The sequence below is a fragment of the Cucurbita pepo genome, unplaced genomic scaffold (assembly GCF_057944985.1).
Source record: "Cucurbita pepo subsp. pepo isolate OVF unplaced genomic scaffold, ASM5794498v1 scafford_6, whole genome shotgun sequence".
In the NCBI taxonomy this organism is placed as follows: Eukaryota; Viridiplantae; Streptophyta; class Magnoliopsida; order Cucurbitales; family Cucurbitaceae; genus Cucurbita; species Cucurbita pepo.
Window position 1 is genome coordinate 489,306 of NW_028257911.1, and position 23,656 is coordinate 512,961.

The 23,656-nt window shown below is 39.9% G+C and overlaps 1 protein-coding gene and 1 pseudogene across 1 annotated transcript; one reads left to right on the forward strand and one right to left on the reverse strand.

The window, feature by feature from the left end:
• Positions 1 to 1,122: 1,122 nt before the first annotated feature.
• LOC111784721 (phosphate transporter PHO1 homolog 3) lies at positions 1,123 to 5,730 on the reverse strand. The gene is made up of 12 exons (XM_023665332.2): positions 4,847 to 5,730; positions 4,258 to 4,612; positions 4,130 to 4,178; positions 3,951 to 4,022; positions 3,726 to 3,855; positions 3,511 to 3,631; positions 2,877 to 3,135; positions 2,687 to 2,791; positions 2,402 to 2,596; positions 1,996 to 2,277; positions 1,778 to 1,914; positions 1,123 to 1,686 (listed from the first exon to the last, which is right to left on the reverse strand). Exons 1-12 carry the CDS (start codon positions 5,445 to 5,447, stop codon positions 1,587 to 1,589), a joined length of 2,406 nt encoding a protein of 801 aa, XP_023521100.1. The 5' UTR covers positions 5,448 to 5,730; the 3' UTR covers positions 1,123 to 1,586.
• Positions 5,731 to 13,871: 8,141 nt separating this feature from the next.
• LOC147786098 (uncharacterized) lies at positions 13,872 to 16,639 on the forward strand (annotated as a pseudogene).
• Positions 16,640 to 23,656: the final 7,017 nt, after the last annotated feature.

The window sequence follows — 23,656 nt, forward strand, 5'->3', positions numbered from 1 at the left end:
AACCTAGAAATGTCTGTCATAGGTGGGAAAGGAGGAAATTTGTTGGAGAGCTTGTTTGCGTAGTAATTAATTTAAAGAAATAATGGTTAACCATAACTCTCGAATTAAAAAAATAAAATCCAAGGAAGAGAAACCGAAAAATGAATTACTTCTATCGTGTGATTGGAGGCTCAACTTTGTTTGATTTTTGTTCCAAAATGTTGCTCATAACCTCATATTTATAGATGAAGCATTAACCATAAGTAATTAAAAATCCAGAAAAATCTTTAAAATTTGGAAAAATTATAATTTTGCCCTTTATGTTTATCTTTTTCTTTCAAACATTTTTCAATAATTTAATGTTAGAGTATTGAAATTATTTATTTAATGGTCGTGTCCTCCCATAGTTCCTTTAATTGGATCTTTTTTAACTTGCTCGTGAACACCTTAAACTTACTTAAGTTACCTTAATCTTTTTTCTCCGAGATTCCTTCCCAAGATTTATTAAGAATAATCTCCCAAATCATAATAAATAGTTTTTAGAAGTTTTCCAACACCTAAATGCACAGATATATAGAAAAACGATATTCTATAACTCATATATTATACCTTCGATTCTTTTTCGATTTTTGAATGATTCTGGTGACTCAAAAGTCTAAATCAACAAACAACATCATTCTAAGAAACTCCAATAAAGAATTCTCGTCAAAGAATACTTTGAATAAGTCGAATCTAAAGACGGTTCTCCAACATTTTTTTTCAAGAAACTCAACCTCCTCTCCTTTTCTTTTCTTGTTCCTTCTCTCTTCCTTCCTTCCCCAATTAATTCTGCATTAAGTAAATTAGACCCCTTAAATAGTAAAAGGTGAAAAAGACCGTTTTACCCCTTTGGAGTTGCCTTGGACCATATTTTCTATTTTTTACGATCTTCATTGTGTAGATTTCTATGATTTTTGTTATTATATTTCTCTACTACTCCATTTTGAAATTCAACCTTTAAAGTTCTCAATAAAATTTCACATGTCGGAAAAAGAAAAAGTCAGATTAGGACTTACGTGTTGAAAGAGATAGTACCTTAACGGAAATGGGGACCAATGAGAGAGTGCAATTTTTTTCAAACATTTTAGAAAATGAAAACGTGTCAAAAAATGAGTGATGGATATGAACAAGGAAGGAACATAATTGTGTTACATTATTGGTTTGTGATAGACGTGGAGGATGGTAGTATAGTTGAATTATGGTAGTAAAGTGTAATTATATTAGGTGGCCCACTATTTATTGCTTGCATTCAATGCACCGTTGTCATGTTGTGGAATTGAAGGCCTTGACCATCCAACCACATCAAATCTCTCGTTTTCATACGGATCTTATATCATAATCTTCTACATTACAGCTTATGATATTCAAACCATTTCTGGATTTGTCCTTTTCCCTTTGCCTTCGCTTTATCTGCAATCTCTTCATTTCTAACTCTTTCATTTTCCTTTTTCCTTCCTTAATTTCTACCTTCCAATATCCATGGAATCTCAGAACACACAGTTCTTGCAAAATTGCTATATACATCATAAAAATACAACATAAGAAAAGGGTCCATTTTGAATCATCCCTCAATCATCTTTATCATCATCTTCGTCGTAGTTGAAAGGCAACGGCACTGATTTGAACGCTCGGTATTTACCGACATTGTTCAAATGCTCGTTTTCAATTCTGTACCATCCATCATCAAAACATATATAAATAAGTATTGGATAAGACTAAGATTTTTCATTTCAGAGAAAATTGTTTGGTATTAGTTTACCTGAAGAAGTTCCATATGCCACGACGAATGATCTCTAAGCTAGCAACAATTGCAACCAAACCTTCTCTGTGCAAGAAAGGGACTTTGAAGTTCAATACGGTTTGCATCCAAGCAAGTCTCAGCACTACATTCAATGCCTGCAATGTTTTCTCTCTTTAGGAATCGCCAAATAAAACGCAACATGTTCTTCTATTCTCATTCGTTATAATATCACTCACCATTGCAACGAAGTATACGCTCTTCTGAGGGACGAGGAGCTTGTCCCTTAACCACCGGTTCTTCGAATTCCGTTGCAGAAGCCCCCAGTCGATCACGAGGTCCCAGTACGTGCCTGACACTGCTGCTATGACTGAAAATACCCAAGCTAGTACATACCAAATATATAAGTTTTTGTTTAGACTGTATGCTGTCCTGAAGCAAACAGCAGCTATAGCAAACGAGTATTTCAATCCATTTAGTGCGTGCATTTTATCTTTCTCTTCATACAGTCGACGAAGGCACTGCGAAAACACGAAAGGAAGACAACACATTAAGCTAAGGATGAATATGTTCCCATCAGTTCCCAGTGTTCTTTCTGCAATGTGGGAGTTCAGTTAAAAATTGATAGCAAGATTGGAGTGGTACCTGCTGAAAGCGCGACATGTATGGAATAACGGCGACAATGAAACTGAACGTTTGGAATACGGCGCTAGCCTTGCACGTGTTTACTCTAATTCTGTAGTCTCCCCAACCATAATAGCAAATATAAAATTCCAAACTTCTGAGTGCTTGCACCTGGCTGGTTAGCTGGTCAGCTAAGAAAAAGTCTGGGAGCACCACCTGAGATAGAGAAAGTTGTTTGAGGAACAATATTGCAATAGCAACTTCAGAATCTTCGAGCTTATATACACGGTGGCTGACATAATTTACCTTGTAGAGCGGAGCACAGATGCTGTGAAACAGACAAGTGAGGAAGAAGAGACGACTCGAGCGGTATATGATGTTAAACGGGCAGATAAGTATTGCAGTTACAAGCTGCAGAAGAAAAGGCAAGTTTGTTTAGCACTACTGCATATGCAAAATTGAAAGCATTTGGAGAAGTTTGGTGTGAAAATCTTACAACAACTGCCAACAGAGGGATAAGTTCAGTAAATGCTTTGAAATCTTTTGTTCTTGGGTCCATTTCCATGTCAAGGTTTGAGAGCACAGAGCCTAGTCCAAGTACTGCTAGAGCAAAAGCAATAAGGAGAACTTGACGATAGCCCAACTCATTTCCTTCCTTCAAACCAAATATGAAGGAATAATTCACTCGATATCGCCTCCAAAAGTATATGTCCGCAGCATACATAACCAAATGCAGAACAACAAATCCAAACAGGCTGCAAACAGATCAGAGTTCCCACGTCAAACCATTACGACAGAATATAGTTTATGCTGCAACTAAGTTATTAGTGTTAGGAATCACGACTCTCCACAATAGTATGATATTGTCCACTTTGAGCATAAGTGCTCATGGCTTTGCTTTGGGCTTCCCCAAAAGGCCTCATACCAATGAAAATGTATTTCTTACTTGTAAACTCATGATCATTCACTAAATTAGCCAATGTGGGACTTCCTCCCAACAATCCTCAACAATTACCAACCAGTTATTTACACAGTGGTTTAAGCTAAGAACAAGGATGACTGAGAATGTACGAGATGAAAATGAACAGGTCAACAACATGTGTAATATGACTGGAGAGTTGTGTAGTTACCTGTAAAGGGGAAACATGGTTTCCATGTACTTTGTGCTTCCTCGACTATCCATAATATTGCGGGCACGGATAATTAAGACGAGGGCTAAAACAAGAGCTGCAGAGCAGCCAGCTAGAAAACCTGCAAATCATTTGAGTTCAAGTAAAAAGGGTTGTCCCTAAAATAATAATAAGCATAAATGGTACAACAAATCATGGTGAAAATCAGAGCATACCCATGGAAAATGTTGTCCTATGTCTCTCTCTCTTTGCTTTGGGTCTTAAAATATTCATTGCTTTGCTGCGATTGGCATTGCAAAAATGTTTGATGAATGTGTTCTCAACTCTCTCCATTAACTTGGCAACCTGCAGTGGCATTTAGTATATTAGAATTGAAGAAAGAACTTGCTTTACTGAGTAACTTCTTTAAGAAAGAAATGGTTTTACAAGCTATATCTCACATCATCTGAGCTTCCAAGGTAAGAACTGTCCACCGTTTTCATGTAGGCTTTTGAGGCATTTCTTGATGTAATCTGCAATCAAATTACAAAGACATAATAAAGAAGTAAGGAGACATGTCCAATGCTACTTTCTTTCGGCTTTAATTCAACACGATCAATCAGATCAGAAATGAAATTACCTTGTCATATTTCTTCATGATCTTTGAGAATGCCAGTGTATTCAAGAAGCTGGGTAAATTCCATGAATGAGAAAAGATTTAGCAACTTGAGCATTGAAAAAGACGAGAAAATAGGGGATAAGATGTACCTAAAGCTCTTGAGAAGCCTAAGTTTCTGGTAAAACACAGAGAAGGCATGCTTGAGTTGTTCTTCAACTTTATTTAGATTGTCTCTGCTGAATTGGAGTTCAGTGTTCTTAGAGATTTTAAGGAATCCCTTGATGGTTGAACGAGGTGTTTCAATGGGTTGATTTATTTTCACACGATCAAGAACTTCTAATGGAGGTGGTCTAACACCCTTCCTTTTGCTTGAGTTATCTTCTTCGACCTGTTTACCTCTCGATATCATGTCGATATCGTCCCCATCTTCATTTAATTCATCAGATTGTCCAAGCTCACCGGCCCCGCCTTCCTCAATTATCTCCATGGCCATGTGAGGTCTCTCTGCTCATCAAAACATATGTTCATAAACACAGTTTCTACTTAGTACTGATCTACCATACAAGAACTCCATTAAAACCAAAACAAGCAACGAAACAACTTCTTTCAACTTCATCAAACCATGAAAACAGATATCATCAAAAACCTAAACAAAAGATAAATCCAATCCACGGTAATCTAGATGAAGCTAAAACAAGAGCAGAAATTCCTGATTATATATAAACATTCAAAACTCACTTCCAGATAAAGCGCCTTTGGGAGTGGAAACGGACAAGGCAGCGGAAGAAGCAGCAATTCCAGAAGCAAGACGGGTCATCTCAACAGTCTTCTCAGACATATCGAAAACCAAACCCTGAGGGTTCTCGACTTTGACTCTGAAAGCAATCAACGCATCCATCTGCTTGTTCAACATCTCCGCTTCCTTCATAACCTCCTCGACCTTAGCCCTATAGAACTTATCGACCTTGTTAAACTCGTCATCGAGTCTCCTAAAGTAAACGAGTTCGTACTCAGCGCCATCATCGGCAGCCATGAGGAAGGTGGTCTTGTAATTCTGAGAGCCATCTTCGTGCATAGAGTTAACGAGAATGGGTTGGCTCTCGATATCGGCATGGGAAGAAGGAGGGGAAGGATGAGCGTAACCTTGAGTGAGACCGCTGAAGGCTCTGTAGAGAGTGAGCTTGCGCTTCAAGGCAGAAGGCTGAGGGAGCTGAGGAGAGCCAGTTCTGAGCTTGAATCTCTGAATCTCTTTCAAAAGAGACTTGAGGAAATTGTAATCCATGTAGGCGTTGTGCCATTCCGGCACCATTTGAGCCGTGAATTCCTTGCCGAACTTCATTGGGAGATCCAAACGCAGAGGGAAATTGGGAGGACGATGAGGAAGATGATAAGGGGAAGAGGGGAAATGGAAAGGTATATATACAGTGGTGGAGGAGTAGAGAGCATTTCAAAGGCTTGAGCTGTGGTGTGCGGCCATGGAAGGTTCTGAGCAAGACCCAAGCAGACGCGCTATGGCGTATAACACAGATACACAAAGAGAGAATGTATTGGTGGAAGCGGCTACTGTGTATATCTGTGGTTTCAGAGAGATAATTGCTGTTCTTTCCTGTTTTTTCAACACAGGAGAAACATTTGTTGATTTTATTAAATTATAAACTTTTATTTTCTAATTTTTTTAAATTAAGAATAGCCTTGACTCATTATTTTAAATTATTATTATTATTATTTAACCATTTCATTTGATTTTCTCTCCTGAGTCAAGTTAGACTAAACGTCATCGGTCGATATTAGGTTTGTTTTTCTACTACACTTCTACGTGGCTGCAAGTTTGTTTAGTGGGTTTATTGAGGATGCACATGAATGATAGGTGTCGTAGTTTGTAAGCCTACTCATCACAGTGATCAACAATACTTGTAAGCTCCTATCGACTATGACATATGCATATCCAAATTCACTAATGAGCCATTTTCGATGAACCAATCTAGAATGGCATATTCAAGTAAGCATACTCAATTAAACATTTTTAGATATAAATTTTCATTTAAAATAGAGAGAAAAAAAGAAAATGGGGAAATTTGAAGAATATTAAAAAAAAAAAATTAAAAGTATTTTTATTAATTAAAAGAAATTATAAAGTTTATAGATATTTTTAATAATTTAGACCCGATTATATTGGTAAGAAAAGGCGGATTAGGAAGGCAGCGACGAATTTGACCGAGACAAGACGGAAAAGGTAGCGGGTAGCAGGTAGGAGGTAGGTTGGGGGTTTTGCCGTTTAAATAAAAAGAAAAGTAAAGTATTTAATAAAAATAAATAAATAAAAACAAAAAGAAAAGATTGGGTAAAAATGATTGGAATTATCCACGTTGAAGGAAGTAGTCACATTTTGACTGAAACGAACCCTGGAATATCACCAATTCCAACACTAATTATAATATATATATATATAGATAACACTAAAATGGTCATTTCCTCCACGTTTCTTCCTTCTCCAAATAATATATATACTTTTTCTTTTTTCTGTGTGGGTAATTTTAATTGGATTAGGTGACAGCTATGTAAAGCAAAAGTCGACTTGTCGTTTTCCTTTGTAATTTTTAACGAGGCTAAGTGAAGTATGTTCCAACTATGTTCCAAAATTTTCATGGAGGAATGTTGGTCACTTCAAAATAATATTATCCAATCACAATCACAATCACTTCAGGGGATAGAGTCAAAGAGTGAGAGAAGAATCGAATCCTCCAGCCACTTTACCGAAAGACTTCCATCAGTCTAAGGTTTAAGGTTGAGTCTCATTCATCTTTAGTGTTTACAGTTCTAGAAAGGAGAAAATCCAGAATCAAAGGAAAGCAAGGAGAAGCAAACTAATAGTTTACGAGCGAGGTGAAAGTCTTTCTCTTTTTCTTTGACCTTGTGTTTGAATAAATAGGGTGGGTGGGTGACTCTCATCTTCTTTTTCAGTGTTTGAAGGTGAACGAGAGAATAGGAACCGGAGTAAGTAGCTCAACTGTAAAGGTTCAGTAGAATGAATAAGGAAAGGAGTCTTTTTCTTTTTCTTTTACCGACTGTAATGTAAAGGTTCAGGAGCATTCTTGTTTCGTCTTTCCTTCCTGTTTTGTCTCATTCATCTAGCTCAAGTTTTACTATACTCACTCAAACTCGCTTAAACTTAAACATTTTTCTTATACAACATCATCATATAAATCTTAGACTTAGCTATAAAGCTGTTGTTAAGGATAACCTAGATTCTTAATCGTAGGTTATATGGCTCATTCTACTTATCTACCTAGTTACGGTCAAAGGTAAACTTCTAACTCTTCACTATACTTTATGTAGTAACTAAATCATGTAACCACATGGATGTTAGGTAGGAGCAAGTATTTGACATAGTTATATCACAAAATCTCTCGTCCTTTAGTTGCCTAAATCATTATATAAGTTTGGTCGTCACCGGAGTTGACTAAATCTTGGCAACGAATCTCAACCAACCACCACCACGACACGCGCCGAACACTCCCCACGCAGCAGCAACTTCCCAAAGTCACCTGCAGGTTGAGCGAAAGAACGATAGGCAGAGAACCAAACTAGTAGCCTCAGCCTAGTAGCGGCAAAACCACGAACTAGTAGCCTCAGCCTAGTAGCCGCAAACCAAGCCCCGAAGTCCAACTGCAATGCTTGACCCACCTGCAACATCGGTCACTCGACCCATTGCAATTATTCGGGCCAATCGAGCCCAGTACCTTCAGCCACAACCTGCGCACCGCAGGAACAACGTGGAGAGTGACCCGAACTCTGCTCCTCAACTCGGTTCACGACCACACATGTCGCGCAAGTAGACGCCGAATCCTTCGGCTCAGTCAGCACAACACGGCTCAAATCGGCTCAAAACTCAGTCATTCAGCTTAGTATAGATATTTTGATCGGATTTTTACATTTTTGACCCTCCTAGAGCTAAATTCGACCTTATCTAAGGTGATTAAGGTTGGTATAAAGTTCATTTTCTCAATTTAATTTAAATTGAGCTAAAAAATTAATATTAATAACAAAACGAGATGGACATTCTAATAGAAAATAACACCTGACGATACTGGAAACAACTTAGAGGGACGAAACACAAACGTACTCTAGTTTAGGGAGAATGCCAACTAAGGTCAATCAAATAAGTGGTCTTACTGTCAATATGATTAAGAATTGATGTTTGTATGATGACATGTGCCTTGTGGTTCTGCACGTGTCATATGCTTGATATGTATAAAATATTTATGAAACGATTTGACTAAGATACGTTTACGAAACGATATGGTTAGGATATGTTTATAAAATATTATGATCAAGATACGTCTAAGAAATGACATGACTGACATATTGTTAAGAATGAGATAGAAAATAGAATTGGGAAAAGTCTGTTATCATTGAGATTGATATCCTTAAAATAGGATACAAGTCAGTACAAATCAGAAAAATATAAAATAATAAAATAATTAAATAATGAGAATAAAATAAAATATACCGTAAATCAATTCATAAAGGAAAAAATATTAAGATATAATATCTACAATATATTCCATAAATAATATATCTCAACAAATATGTTTATGAAACGATATGACCAGGATACGTTTATGAAATGACATAACTAGAATATGTTTATGAAACGATATAACTGTGACGTGTTTATGAAACAATATGACCAGGATAAATTTATGAAACGACATGACTACGATATGTTTATGAAACGATATGATTGTGACATGTTTGTGAAACAATATAACTAGGATACATCTATGAAACAATATGACCAAAATATGTTTATGAAACGACATGACTAGGATATGTTTATGAAATGATATGACTGTGACGTGTTTATGAAACGATATATGATATGTTTAAATTTTTTTTATCCTTTTGAGTCATTTTTTCCGTTTTTGAACGGCTTTGAAATTGTTCTCGGTAAGGAATTTAAAATCAAGAAGTTTCTAAAAAATTAGAAAAATGAAATTATTATTATTATTATTATTATTATTATTATTATTATTATTATTTCTTTTTTTGCCTTGTCAGCTTGCTTTTTCCTTTCAAAATTATTAAGTTGGTGAAGAAAGTTTCAAAAGACTCAGTCAACCATGAATATTTTAGAATTTTATTGAGATATAATATTTAGAGTATATATTATTTATAAAATATATTTTAGATATTATATCTTAATTTTTTATTATTTATGATTTGGTTTAAAGTATATTTTATTTTATTCTCAATATTTAATTATTTTATCCTATTTAAGCTTATGAATATCAATAAGAATACACACTTTCTCAATTCTATTTCTATTTCTATTTCTATTTTTCATTCTTAACATGGTATCAGAGCACCGATCTTGGTATTTTTAAATATCAAAATTTTCTCTATGGCGAAGTCAACCAAATCCAGCTTCAAAATTTCAGATGTTGATTTAACACATCCTTATTATATTCATCACTCTAATTAGTCAGGATATTCACTTGTTCCAATCAAATTAAATGGAACAAATTATCAATCCTGAGTAAATCAGTTATGCATGTTCTTATTGCCAAAAAAGAAAATTGGCTTCATTGATGGCACAATTGAAGAACCGTCTCAAGATGCAAATTCAATTGAATTTGAACTATGGAATGAGTGCAACCGTATGGAAGCAGATATCGCTGAGGGTATTATTTACGCAAGACAACTCATCAAGTGTGGGTTGATCTTCACGATCAATTCTCACAAAAGAATGCTCCAGTAATTTTTCAGATACAAAAGTCTATAGCAATGATGTCACAGGGAACCATTTCACTGTTAGTATATTTCACCAAGCTCAAAGCACTCTGGGATGAATTGGAAGCATACCGCACACCATTTACCTGTAATCAACGTCAAATACATGTTGATCAATGCGAAGAAGACAAGTTGATGCAACTACTCATGGGGCTCAATGAGTCTTATAAAACGGTAAGATCTAACATATTGATGATGACTCCATTACCTAATGTGAGGCAAGCCTATTCATTACTTGTACAAGGAGATGCAGCGTCAGGTAACTTCTGAGCCTACTAAGAATTTCTCGATTGCATCAGTAGTGCAGAAGAAAACAACATATTCAAAATTCGCCAAGGATAAATCATGTGAACACTGCAATAAAAGTGGTCATACAATTGATGAGTGTCGATTTCTTTAAGTTTCACTGTAAATTTTGTGATAGAAGGGGACATACAGAAGATTGATGTCAACAGAAAAATAATTCTAGAAGGGCAGTACAAATCAATCAACGCAACAATTGAGGATATCGATCATCTATAAATATGGTCGATGTTTCTCAGTCGAATATAGAAGAACAATCACCTAATTCCATCCCAAATTTTTCTTCTGAGCAATTACAACAGATTATACAAGCCTTATTTGCTCTCAATCATCGTCCTTTTGGTAATTCTGATAATAACATCAATTTTGGTAATTCTGGTCATTCTACATTATCTATTAACTCTACGAGTTCTAATCCATGGATTCTCGATAGTGGAGCTACGGATCATATAGTATCCAAAGCTTCTGTTATGACTGAACCAAAGGCTACCACCATATCTACAATAAATTTGCCTAATGGAGGGACAACACATGTGTCACATACTGGCAATGTTTCTTTTAACCCTGACCTTAAATTAAACCATGTTTTATGTGTGCCTTCATTCAATTTAAACCTAATGTCCATCAGCAAACTTACCAATGACTTGAAATGTTATGTGACTTTTTATCCTGATTCTTATGTTATGCAGGACTTGGCTACGGGGAAGATGATTGGCTCGGGTAAACAATTCGGAGGTCTCTATCATATTTCTTCATCTCCAATCAAATCTTCAGCAAATCAAGTACGCCTAGGTCATCCTTCTCCTTCTCGTTTTAAATTTCTAGCTAATCAATTGCATCTTAATAATGCTACTCTTTCTCATAATTGTACTATTTGCCCATTAGCAAAACAAACTAGGTTGTCTTTCTCAATAAGTTCAATAACAACTCATTCTGCCTTTGATCTGTTACATTGTGATGTTTGGGGACCACATAAAATTCCAAACCATTCTGGTTTGCGTTTTTTTCTCACCGTTGTTGATGATTTTACTCGATGTACTTGAGTTTTTCTTACGCAACACAAATTAGAAGTACACCATTTGTTAGTAAACTTAGTCAATTTCATACTACTATTAAGATAGTTTCTATCTTTACAACCATTTTTTACTTCTTGTGGCATTGAATTTCAGCGCACTTGTGTCTATACTCCACAACAAAATGGAGTCGTAGAACGTAAGCATCGTCATATCCTAAATGTAGCTAGGTCTCTTCTTTTCAGTCACAGGTTCCACTTAATTTTTGGGAAGAATGCATTTTAACTGCTGTTTATCATATAAATAGAACACTATCACCATTGTTCTCTAACAAGACACCCTTTGAAGCACTCTACAAATGACCACCTACATTTCATATCTTAAAGTTTTTGGTTGTAAGTGTTATGCAACTATAGTACATTCTAAGCAAAAATTTGAACCTCGGGCAATTCCTTGTGTTTTCATAGGATATCCTTGTGGTCACAAAGGTTACAAGTTGTATGACATACAATCTAAAAAATTCTTTATCAGTCGTGATGTTAAATTTTGTGAATATAATTTTCCTTTTTCATCAGCTTCACAAACTTTGACATTAGCTCCTTCAACTCCAATTTTACCATTTCATGATCCATCCTACTCAAACATCCATTCTAATCCTTCTATTCCTTCGTCGTCTCCTCCGCCTTCTATTCCTTCTCTAAATTCATCAGTTCCAGGTTCACCAGATTCACCCACTAAATCTAATCTTTTCCCACCTGATGCATCAGTTCCACTCCGACGTTCTACTCGTACCAAACAACCTCCACCTTGTTATAATGATTATGAGATGTCTTCTGGAGCCAATCATTTAACCTCTAGCTCAAGTCCCAACACTAGCACCAGGTATCCCCTTCATCATTACTTTTCATTCTCTCGTTTTTCTCCTACTCAACGTGCTTTTCTAGCTCTTATTACAGCCCAGACAAAACCTAAAACCTATGATGAGGCAGTTGGCAGCCCATTATGGCAGCAGGCTATGAATGATGAAATTGCAGCTTTGGATCGTAATTATACTTGGTCTCTCATTCCTCTACCACCTGACCATAAAGCTATTGGCTGTCGTTGGGTGTACAAGATTAAGCGCAACTCTGATGGTTCTGTTGAACGTTATAAAGCTCAACTGGTAGCAAAGGGATACACTCAGGTTGAAGGTGTTGATTACAAAGAGACATTTTCTCCTACAGCGAAACTTACTACACTTCGTTGCTTACTCACTATTGCCGCTGCTCGAAAATGGTTCACTCATCAGTTGAATGTTTAAAATTCTTTTCTCCATGGTAATCTAGACGAGGAAGTCTATATGTCTTTACTACCAAGTATTCGCCAACAGGGAAAGAATACAGTATGTCGGCTCCATAAATCTCTTTATGGTTTAAAACAGGCTTCTCGCAATTGGTTCTCCATATTCTCTACCACTATACAAAATGCAGGCTACACTCAGTCCAAAGCAAATTACTCTTTATTTACTAAAAGTAAAGGTACTTCTTTCACTGCAGCTCTTATCTATGTTGATGATATTCTATTGACACACAATGATCTCAAAGAAATTCAACTTCTCAAGACTAGTTTACTCGAGACATTCCTATCAAAGATTTAGAAAATTTGAAATATTTCCTAGGTGTTGAATTTTCTAGGTCTAGAAAAGGAATCTTTATGTCTCAAAGGAAGTATGCTGTAACGACCCTAATCCACCGCTAGCAGATATTGTCCTCTTTGGGCTTTTCCTTTCGGGCTTCCCCTCAAGGCTTTAAAACGCGTCTGCTAGGGGAAGGTTTCCACACCCTTATAAAGGGTGATTTGTTCTCCTCCCCAACCAATGTGGGACATCACAATCCACCCTCCTTCGGGGCCCAGCGTCCTCGCTGGCACTCGTTCCTTTATCCAATCGATGTGGGACTGTCCCCAAATCCACCCCCCTTTGGGGTCCAGCGTCCTTACTAGCACACCGCCTCGTGTCTACCCCCCTTCGGGGAACAGCGAGAAGGCCGACACATCGTCCGGTGACTGGCTCTGATACTATTTGTAATCGTTTTATTTTGTCTTTTGAACTCCAGCACGATGTTTGAAACACGTAAGTCCGGCAGTGTTTTCCAATGTTTTAATGTATTCTGAAGTTTTAAATTTTTCCGCTAATAAAGGTGAGCATGCTTAGATTTTTATTCTGCATTAGAGATGAGCATGAGACATTAGTGGCGACTCTAGATATGTGGAAATTTAGAGTCGTTACAGTTGGTATCAGAGCTCTAGGTTTTAGATTCTGTAGACTAGCCTACGATGTAGGCTTGGCACGCTCCACGGTCCCAACTTCGATGCTCCGTCACCGTCAGGTACGCCTTGCATAAGATAAGAAAAGAGAAACGTTTTAAAACTCGCATGCATTTCTTTTTTATGTTGACATTACTGAAATGGTTGTGATATTTCACGTATTTATTTAAGAGTATGACGTCATGTGTTGCATGCTGAGTAATTTTGTTAATAGCATGATATGATGCTTAGCATGATGAATGTTTACTTCTTTGGCGTTACGATGTATTGTATATTGTGCGTATTGTTATATATATATGCATAGTATTAAGGCCTTAGACTTAAGCAACCTTATATTGGTTTATAGAACCATGCCCGGAGGACGAGGAAGAGGAAGAGGAAGAGGAAGAGGAAGACGAGGAAGGGGGCGACCCCGTCGTAGAGAAGTAGGACGAGGTGTGGCAGTAGAGGGCCCACCTCAAGAAAGATCAGAGACTGGGCCGGTAACAGTTACGCCGCCCCCAATCTTACCTCCAGTTGAGCTACCTCCTCTAGCTCCACTACAAGCTGAGCCTCCACCACCAGTACAGCCTCCACCACAAGTAGAACCTCCACCCTAGCCTACCCTACCACTCCAAGTCGCACCTGAAGCTGCACCCCCAGTGGGTGGAGTAGATGCTAATACTAGGTTAATGTGTGACTCTATCCAAGCCCTAATTCAAACCTTGGTAACCAACCAGCAAGCCAGTCTACAACAAGCCCAGAAACAAGCCCAAGCACAGGCCCAGGCCCAGGCACAGGCACAGGCACAGGCACAGGCCACTGCTCAGGCCAATGCCCCAGTAAACCCTCCACAACCTGTTAGATGTTCAAACTGGATAAGAGATTTCAAGAGATACGACCCTCGACCATTCACTGGTTCCCTAGTAGACCCCATAGAAGCCCAAATGTGGATTGCAGCGGTGGAAACCACCTTTGAGACTATGGAGTGCCCAGAGAACCAAAAGGTCGCCTGTGCAACCTTCGTCCTACAAAAGGACGCAGAGATATGGTGGAGAGATAACAAAACCCTCCTTAACCTAGAAGGGGGACCAATGAACTGGGAACGATTTAAGGAGGCCTTCCTTAAAGAATATTATCCTAAGTCAGAGCGACTTAAAAGGCAGCAGGAGTTCGCCCACCTGGTACAGGGAGGACTCACAGTAGAGAAGTACAACCGAGAGTTTAATAAACTCAAGAGATTTGCACCGTCCATGGTGGATACTGAAGAAAAGATGACAGAGAAATTTATATTGAGTTTGGAACCAAGAATCCGCCGCATGTTGGAGGCGTTCAACCCAAAGACCTATGAGGAAGCCTTGAGAACTGCCAAGGCTTTAGAGAAACCAAAGGATGAGAAACGACGTGAAGAGCCAGTTATAATTGGGCAGAAGCGTCCTCATGAATCAGGAGGCTCTGACCGTCCACCACCAGCACGTAGGCACCGTTCCAATAACAGACCCGCTCCTAGATGGGATGAGCGACGCCCTCCCCGACATACTGACAGGAACCCCAGGAATCAAGATGGGGCCAGAGGGAGGAGAGAGGAAGGGTGCACTATCTGTGGAAGACTACACGGTGGGAGGTGCATGGCTGGCAGCCGAGCGTGTTATAGATGTGGTCAAGAGGGGCACATCGCCGTGAACTGCACGGCCGGAAATGCTGCAGCACAAGCAAACCCGCCCTGAGTAGTAGAGCGAACGGATCAACCAGCACCACCGCGAGCTCAAGCTAGGGCATACGCGTCAACCAGCAAGGACACTGGGAGGTCCGATGCCATGGTGACAGGTACACTATCCATTTTAGGTCATTTCGCTTTTACCTTATTTGATTCTGGTTCCACGCATTCCTTTATTTCCATGCCTTTTGTTGTACAAGCAGGGTTCGAATTAGAACCCTTATTGCATGAAATGTCTGTAAGCACCCCTGCGGGGGTAGACTTAGTATCTAGGGATAGAGTAAAGGATGGTCAAGTAATCATAGGGAACCAAACTTTAAGCGTTGACCTGATAGTGGTAACATGACAGATTTCGACGTCATACTAGGCATGGATTGGTTAGCTGAAAATCGAGCTAGTATAGACTGTCGCAAAAAGGAAGTAAAATTTTCACCACCGACAGAACCTACCTTTAAATTTAAAGGCACAAATACCGGGATTACCCCCAAGGTAGTCTCGATGATGAAAGCAAAGAGGTTAGTCCAACAAGGTGGATGGCTATATTAGCATGTGCTGTAGACGTGAGAGGAAAGGAAGAGACCCTAGTAAACGTGCCAATAGTAAACAAGTTCCCGGATGTATTTCCGGATGACTTACCTGGTATACCCCCTTCCCGAGCTGTCGACTTCGTCATCGAACTCGAGCCGGGAACTGGGCCTATTTCCAAAGCACCCTATCGCATGGCGCCAGCAGAGTTGAAGGAACTCAAGGCGCAACTGCAAGACTTACTAGATAAAGGATTCATTCGACCTAGCGTGTCCCCCTGGGGTGCGCCAGTGTTGTTTGTTAAGAAGAAAGATGGATCGATGCGTCTGTGCATCGATTACAGAGAGCTAAACAAGAGAACCATAAAAAACAAATATCCTCTGCCAAGAATAGAAGACTTGTTTGATCAACTCAGAGAAGCAACAGTATTCTCTAAGATAGATCTTCGGTCGGTTACCACCAAATTAGGATTAATGAAAAAGACGTACCAAAAACAGCGTTTAGGACAAGGTACGGTCACTACGAGTTTGTAGTGATGTCATTTGGCCTCACCAATGCCCCAGCTGTATTTATGGAGTTAATGAACCGGGTATTCAAAGAATGCCTAGACATGTTTGTGATTGTGTTCATTGACGACATCCTCATATACTCGAGAACCGACCTAGAGCACGAGGAACACCTCCGAAAAGTCCTAACCACCCTAAGAGAGCACAAGTTGTACGCCAAGTTCTCCAAATGCGAATTTTGGTTACGACAAGTCTCCTTCCTAGGACACGTGGTGTCAAAGGACGGAATATCTGTAGATCCCACCAAGGTCGAAGCGATCACAAAGTGGGAACGCCCAACTACGGTAACGGAAGTAAGGAGTTTCCTAGGATTGGCGGGATATTATCGAAGGTTCGTGCAGGACTTCGCTAAAATATCCTCGCCTTTAACAAAGTTAACAAAAAAAGAGGTGCCATTTAGATGGGATGATGCTTGTGAGGCAAGCTTCCAGAACCTAAAAGAGAGATTGGTAACCGCCCCGGTACTCATAGTACCCGAGAGCTCAGAAGGATATGTGATCTATAGTGATGCCTCCATGAAAGGACTGGGATGTGTGTTAATGCAACACGGCAAGGTTGTCGCATACGCATCTCGTCAACTTAAAGAATATGAAAAGAACTACCCTACCCATGACCTAGAGTTGGCCGCTGTAGTGTTCGCGCTGAAAATCTGGCGACATTACCTGTATGGCGAGAAAACCCAAATTTTTACCGACCACAAAAGTTTGAAATACTTCTTCACCCAGAAAGAGTTAAACATGAGGCAGAGAAGGTGGTTAGAATTGATGAAGGATTATGACGTAGATATCCAGTACCACCCTGGGAAAGCAAATGTGGTTGCAGATGCCTTGAGTAGGAAGACGACCCACTCGTCGGCCCTCATTACGAGGGAAGTAAGGGTACAAAGAGAGTTCGAGCGAGCCAACATAGCTGTAGCGACCGAGGGAGTCATAGCACAGTTGGCCCGACTCACGGTACAACCTACGCTTAGGCAAAGAATTATTACCTCCCAACGAGAGGATCCTAACCTACAGAAAGTCCTAGGACAGCTAGACGAAAGTCCAGTAGATGGATTCTCGAAGTCATCAGATGAAGGACTATTGTATACAGGACGCTTATGTGTTCCGACAATAGAAGATTTAAGGAAGGAAATACTGATGGAAGCTCACAACTCACCATTTGCTATGCATCCAGGAGGTACTAAGATGTACCAAGATTTAAAACAACACTTTTGGTGGAAGAGCATGAAGAGGGATGTGGCCGGGTTTGTGAGCAAGTGCTTAGTTTGTCAACAAGTGAAAGCTCCAAGACAAAAGGCGGCGGGGTTGTTGCAGGCCCTAAGCATACCGGAGTGGAAGTGGGAAAACATAGCGATGGACTTCATAGTAGGTTTACCCAAAACGCCCAAGGGCTATACAGTGATCTGGGTAGTTGTCGATAGGTTGACCAAGTTGGCACACTTTCTACCTGGGAAGGTTACATATACAGTTGACAATTGAGCACAACTGTACGTGAAAGAAATAGTAAGACTACATGGAGTCCCAGTGTCTATAGTGTCAGATCGGGATCCACGCTTTACGTTAGCGTTTTGGCGCGGACTTCAAAAAGCACTGGGTACCCGCCTCGACTTTAGTATCGCCTTTCACCCCCAAACAAATGGACAAACGGAGCGTTTAAACCAAATTCTAGAGGACATGCTACGCGCTTGCGTACTAGATTTTAAGGAAAGTTGGGATTCCAAACTCCACCTAATGGAATTCTCGTATAACAACAGTTTCCAAGCAACTATTGGAATGGCACCGTTTGAGGCCCTGTACGGGAAACGGTGTAGGTCCCCACTATGTTGGGACGAGGTAGGAGAGAAAGAATTAGTAGGACCCGAGTTGGTTCGACTCACCAATGAGGCTGTCCGGAAAATTCGAGCGAGGATGCGTACCGTTCAAAGTAGACAGAAAAGCTACGCCGATATAAGGCGTAAAAGCCTGGAGTTTGAGGTGGGGGACCCAGTATTCCTCAAGGTGGCACCTATGAAAGGTGTGTTAAGATTCGGACATAAGGGCAAGTTAAGTCCTAAATTCATTGGACCATTTGAGATCCTAGAGCGAGTTGGTCCGGTAGCGTATAAGTTAGCCTTACCTCCAGCCCTCTCAGGAGTACATGATGTATTTCATGTGTCGATGCTGAGGAAGTACATTACGGATCCTATCCACGTAATAGACTACGAACCACTCTAACTCAATGAAGATCTGAGCTACGAGGAAAAACCAGTAAGAATCTTAGCTAGAAAGGTAAAAACCTTACGCAACAGGAGTATTGCGTTCGTTAAGGTACTGTGGCGGAATCACCACAGTGAGGAAGCCACGTGGGAGCGTGAGGACGAGATAAGAGAGAAATACCCCGAGTTGGTACAAGAGTTTGAGACTTTCGAGGACGAAACTTCTTTTTAGGGGTAGATAATGTAACGACCCGGGAAAGAAAGAAAATATATATATATATATATATATATATATATATATATATATATATATATATATAATAAATAAAAAAATCAAAACGAGAAAACGAAAAAAAAAAAAAAAAACCCAGTCGCCGGAAAACCCGCGAGTTTTCCGGCGACCGCCGAGTTTCGCGGAACCCACGCGAAACGACAGCCACAGCACGCCCACCCTCAGCCCAGCATCTTCAGAACACCTGCAAAGGGAGAAAAGAGAGAAAATTTCGAGAGAGAGAGAGAGATTTCGGACAAACGTCGGCGAGTGTCCAGTTTCTCCGACGAGCCCTCAAACCACCCTTAAACCGACACCAAACGACCTGTTACTACCGTAAGAGAGATCCCTAACGAAAGCACAATAACTCAGGGTGCGTTTTGTGTTATTTCGTAAGCGTCGTCGTCGGTAACCGAGGTCGAAAAGTTAGGTTTCATAATCGATTCTTAGATCTATGGCTTTTAGGAGCTTTTAGGCCGCAAAACTCCCAAAAAGGAAAGAAGGACGAAGAACAAAGAGGAAAAGGGAAGGAAGAGGACTGAAATCGGCAACGGAAACGCTGCGGGAAGGAGAGAGAAAGCTCGCCGGAAAATCGGCCAAAGTTGGGTAAGGAAGACGAGATCCACGGATCCGGGTCAACCCGAACCTAGAACCCGGGAGAGCCAGCCCGTTCCTCCCTTGGCCTCTGCCTTCGGCCCAGCCCAACTACAGCGTCCCAAACCTCAAACCGGCCCAGAAGCTACGGTTCAGTTGTGTTGGTGTTAATATAACACATGCGGAAGCAATTTGGATCTTAGGCACTTTTAGAACATCAATTATTGTAAATAACTAGCATGTTCATAAGTATTAAAACTTAATGAGTTTAAATACTAACCTTTTGTAGTTCAAACTCCTTTTGCCTCACGAACCGGTTTCGAACCACCACTAGTGTCTTCTCCACTATCCTCCGGCCTTAGAACGGGATTGTGGAATCCGGTGAGTGACTAAACTTGGGAGGGATTTTGTATATGTGAAAGAGAGTGTTTGTGAGAGGTTTTTCTCAAGGTTTTTTTTCATCAAGATGAAGAATCCCTTCCAAGTATCATGATCACTCTATTTAAAAAGTCAAGTTTGCATGTTCATGCAAACTTGAGATCACCAAATTTTGACACTTAAAATTCCACTCAAATGTTTGGGATTATGTGGCAAGCATGCATGTTTGAGTTAACCAAATTTTGACACTCAAAATTCCACTCAAACTTGTGGGGTTTATTTGGCAAACATGCAAGTTTGGTTAAACTAAATTTTGACACCTCAAAATTCCACTAACATGGATTTTTCCATTAGATGAAAGTCAACATTTTGACTTTCTTCATTTTAATTCAACAATTAATTTGAATAATGAATTTCAAATTAAAGTAACATTAAATGATTAATTAAACTATTTAATTAATATTTAATATTAATTCAAATGCCAATCCCAATCAATTCCGACACATAATTGATTAAGATATTTAAATCTTATTTAAATATCTCAGATTCTCTCTTTTCGTTTAATTCGTAAATAAAACAAAATTGCGGTTAAATATATCGTATATATGTAACGCATATTCCCTAATTTGAATTCGAACACTTCGAACTCACTCGTCACACTGTTCTATGGTTTAGTCCGATATGAGCTAGCAGAGGGACCTAATGGACCTATAGATCATGAGCTCCAACGATCCAAGATTAACCGATTAAACTCATTAACCTGGTTAACCAACATTCGTTAACTACTAGGACACTCCACTATAGCCTAGTAGTTGCACTCCCCTCACTATAGATATATTTCTGTCCATCTGATATAACCATGATTAGTAAGTCGATCCTTCACAGGTTGTTCGTAACTAGAGCTGGGTCAATTTACCGTTTTACCCCTGAAGTTACTTCTTGTTCCTTATGTCTCACTGATCCTCTAATGAACAATTGGTTTGTGGTCCAACCAGTAAACCGAATCCCTCTCAGGCCAATGAGAGGGTGGGGCCCCTTGTTCAAGACCTGGAGTCAGTGCTTAAGGGAACTACCTTTCTTCTATCCCTAAAAGTGGGTAGGAGTGAATTCCGTCTTGCACCCCACGTCCCCAGCCATTCACCCAGTCTTACCCCTGAAATGGGAGGCCTGTTGAGTCGGCGAACTAGAGCCACTCTCACCCATGCAAATCTAAGGATAATTCCGAATAAACAGGAGTTCATGGTTAGCTCAGGATTAAAACCGAGTTACCTAGGTTATCGAATGAAAAGAAAATCAGTCTCAACAGTAAACGACTTTATAAAGTGAGAGTGGTTTTCTTCATGGTCCGATCTTATGCAATACTCATTGCATAGGACGCCCCCACTCACATGTCTCCACATGTACAATTTAGTGATCACATTGTTTATATCATATACAAAAGTGGGCCGCATCCATAGTGTCCCCAGAATAAGGTTCTCAGCCTTATTTATCCTTATACTATAGATCATTTTGACTATATACTTGAACTTGATCCACTCTTATGTCTCTACATATAGTTCAAGTAATCATACTATAGCCAGAGTGTTCTTAGTTTATTGGATTTAGATTAATGATCGTAAAGTTCACTTTATTCAATAACAATTTTTTACTGAATAAACATCAATAATAATTTTATTGAAAATAGAATATATCTTTGTTTACAAACTATGAGTTTTAGGACATAAAACCCAACAAGTTGAACCAACCCCGACTAGACCCACGGTCCAATTGAGCAGGCCTGCAAACCAAACACTTGCGGCCCAGCCCAGTAAGCGAGGCCCAACGTTTAGCCTTGGCCCAGTAGCCTTCCACAGCCCGCGACCCGAACCACGACCCGAACTGGACTCCGACCCGCGATTCGACCCGACACTACCGCCCGACGTGGCTTTCTCTGCTGCTTCCACGTGTCACACAGCGGCGCGGCAGTCCTCGGCTCGGCTCGGCGCAAACGGCTCGGGCTCCCTCCGGTGACGCTCCGGCGGCTCCTCCGGCGGCTCCAGCGGCTGTTCGGCTCGGCTCACCTGTTTTCAGCCCGATTTCCACTGTTTCGACCCTCCCGGATCTGTTTTCAGCCCCGATTAAGGTATCCGAGGCCGTTTTAGAGCCGTATTTCATATTTATTAAATTATAGGTAAATTAATTGTGAAATACTAACGGAAAGTGGTGAACGGCGTGATAGGAAACAAACCCAGCAAAGTAGGAAGCAGCTCTCACGGAACGGGAGCTTACGTTTAGCTATTTAGGGAGTACTTCGGCCGAGGCCAACCAAGTAAGTGGCCTTACTATAGGATAGGCTAAATAAATTGTATGATGCTTGATGATATGTGCCAGTTTATACATATTTGGTTGAGTGATGCTTAATATGTTTGACGCACGTTGTGGCATTATGATGAGCATGATGATTGCATGATTTTTACCTTAATATGATGATGTTTTCCATATTGATCATGCTAGATGATGATGAGTGCCATATTGCATCATGTCGTTAGATCGACGTAGGACACAACCCTAAGAGCATGAAAATGATATTAATATAAATATCCACGATATGCGTTACCTAGAGTAACAAAGAGATGAGACTAGAGGGTTGTGTTAGAAGAGACATTACGATGGATTTAGAGGGACCTCATGCATTTTGTATGTTCATAAGCATAGGGCTACTTCCCCTAGAGATGATGAGTGCGGACGCGCACCTTATGATGAGCGCGAATGCGCACAGGTGCGAAAGCACACAGATGAGGGTGTTCATGAGGCGCATGACACTATGGGGTTCCGCTGACCTCCGGACGTCGCTACAGATTAGCTTGACCAGAGGGTCCAGGGGGTGTGCGAGCGCCCTGGGGACTCACACTCGCACGTGTGAGTCGTGTGTAGGGAAGTACTACACATCCAATTTGTCCGAGACTAGAGGCCACCCCTAAGATGATTAGAGATAGGTCCCTATTCATGATTGCATGTGTTTGCATTAGCATGGCCCCTATAGTGGGGTCACTTACTGAGTATTTCTTCGAAATACTCAGGCCGTGTGCCATATTGTTTTTCAGGTAAAGGCAAGACTCCCATGTACGGTTGACGGTGGCATCGTGATCAGAGACTGTGGCGCGTGCATAGAATAGTTGCATATTTAAAATTCCTAGTCTTGGTTAGGATAGGGCGTTTGCATTTCATTCATTTATATTAATTAATTTGTAATCGTTTTATTTTGTCTTTTGATCTCCAGCACGATGTTTGAAACACGTAAGTCCGGCAGTGTTTTCCAATGTTTTAATGTATTCTGAAGTTTTAAATTTTTCCGCTAATAAAGGTGAGCATGCTTAGATTTTTATTCTGCATTAGAGATGAACATAAGACATTAGTGGCGACTCTAGATATGTGGAAATTTAGGGTCGTTACATATGCTCTAGACATTCTTCAAGACACAGGTCTTACAGGAGCACGTCTAGAAAAATTTCTATGGAGCAAAATCTAAAACATTCTTCAACAGAGAGAGGAAAAGTTGAATGATCCAAGTAAATACAGACGGTTGGTTGGCAGATTAATATATTTAACCGTTACTAGGCCTAACATAGTGTATTCAGTTCGTATGCTTAGTTAATTTATGCATGAACCAAGAAAACCACATTGGGAGGCAGCTCTTCGAGTTCTAAGATACATCAAAGGTACTCCTGGTCAAGAACTTCTACTACATCTGAAAATAACTTGAGATTACAAGCATATTGTGATTCAGACTGGGGTGGTTTTCGAACTTCCAGACGGTCTATTTCTGTTCTGCATTTTCTTGGAAATTCAATTATTTATTGGAAGTCTAAAAAATAAACCAATGTGTCCAGATCATCAGCAGAAGCCGAGTATCGAGCTATGGCAAATACTTA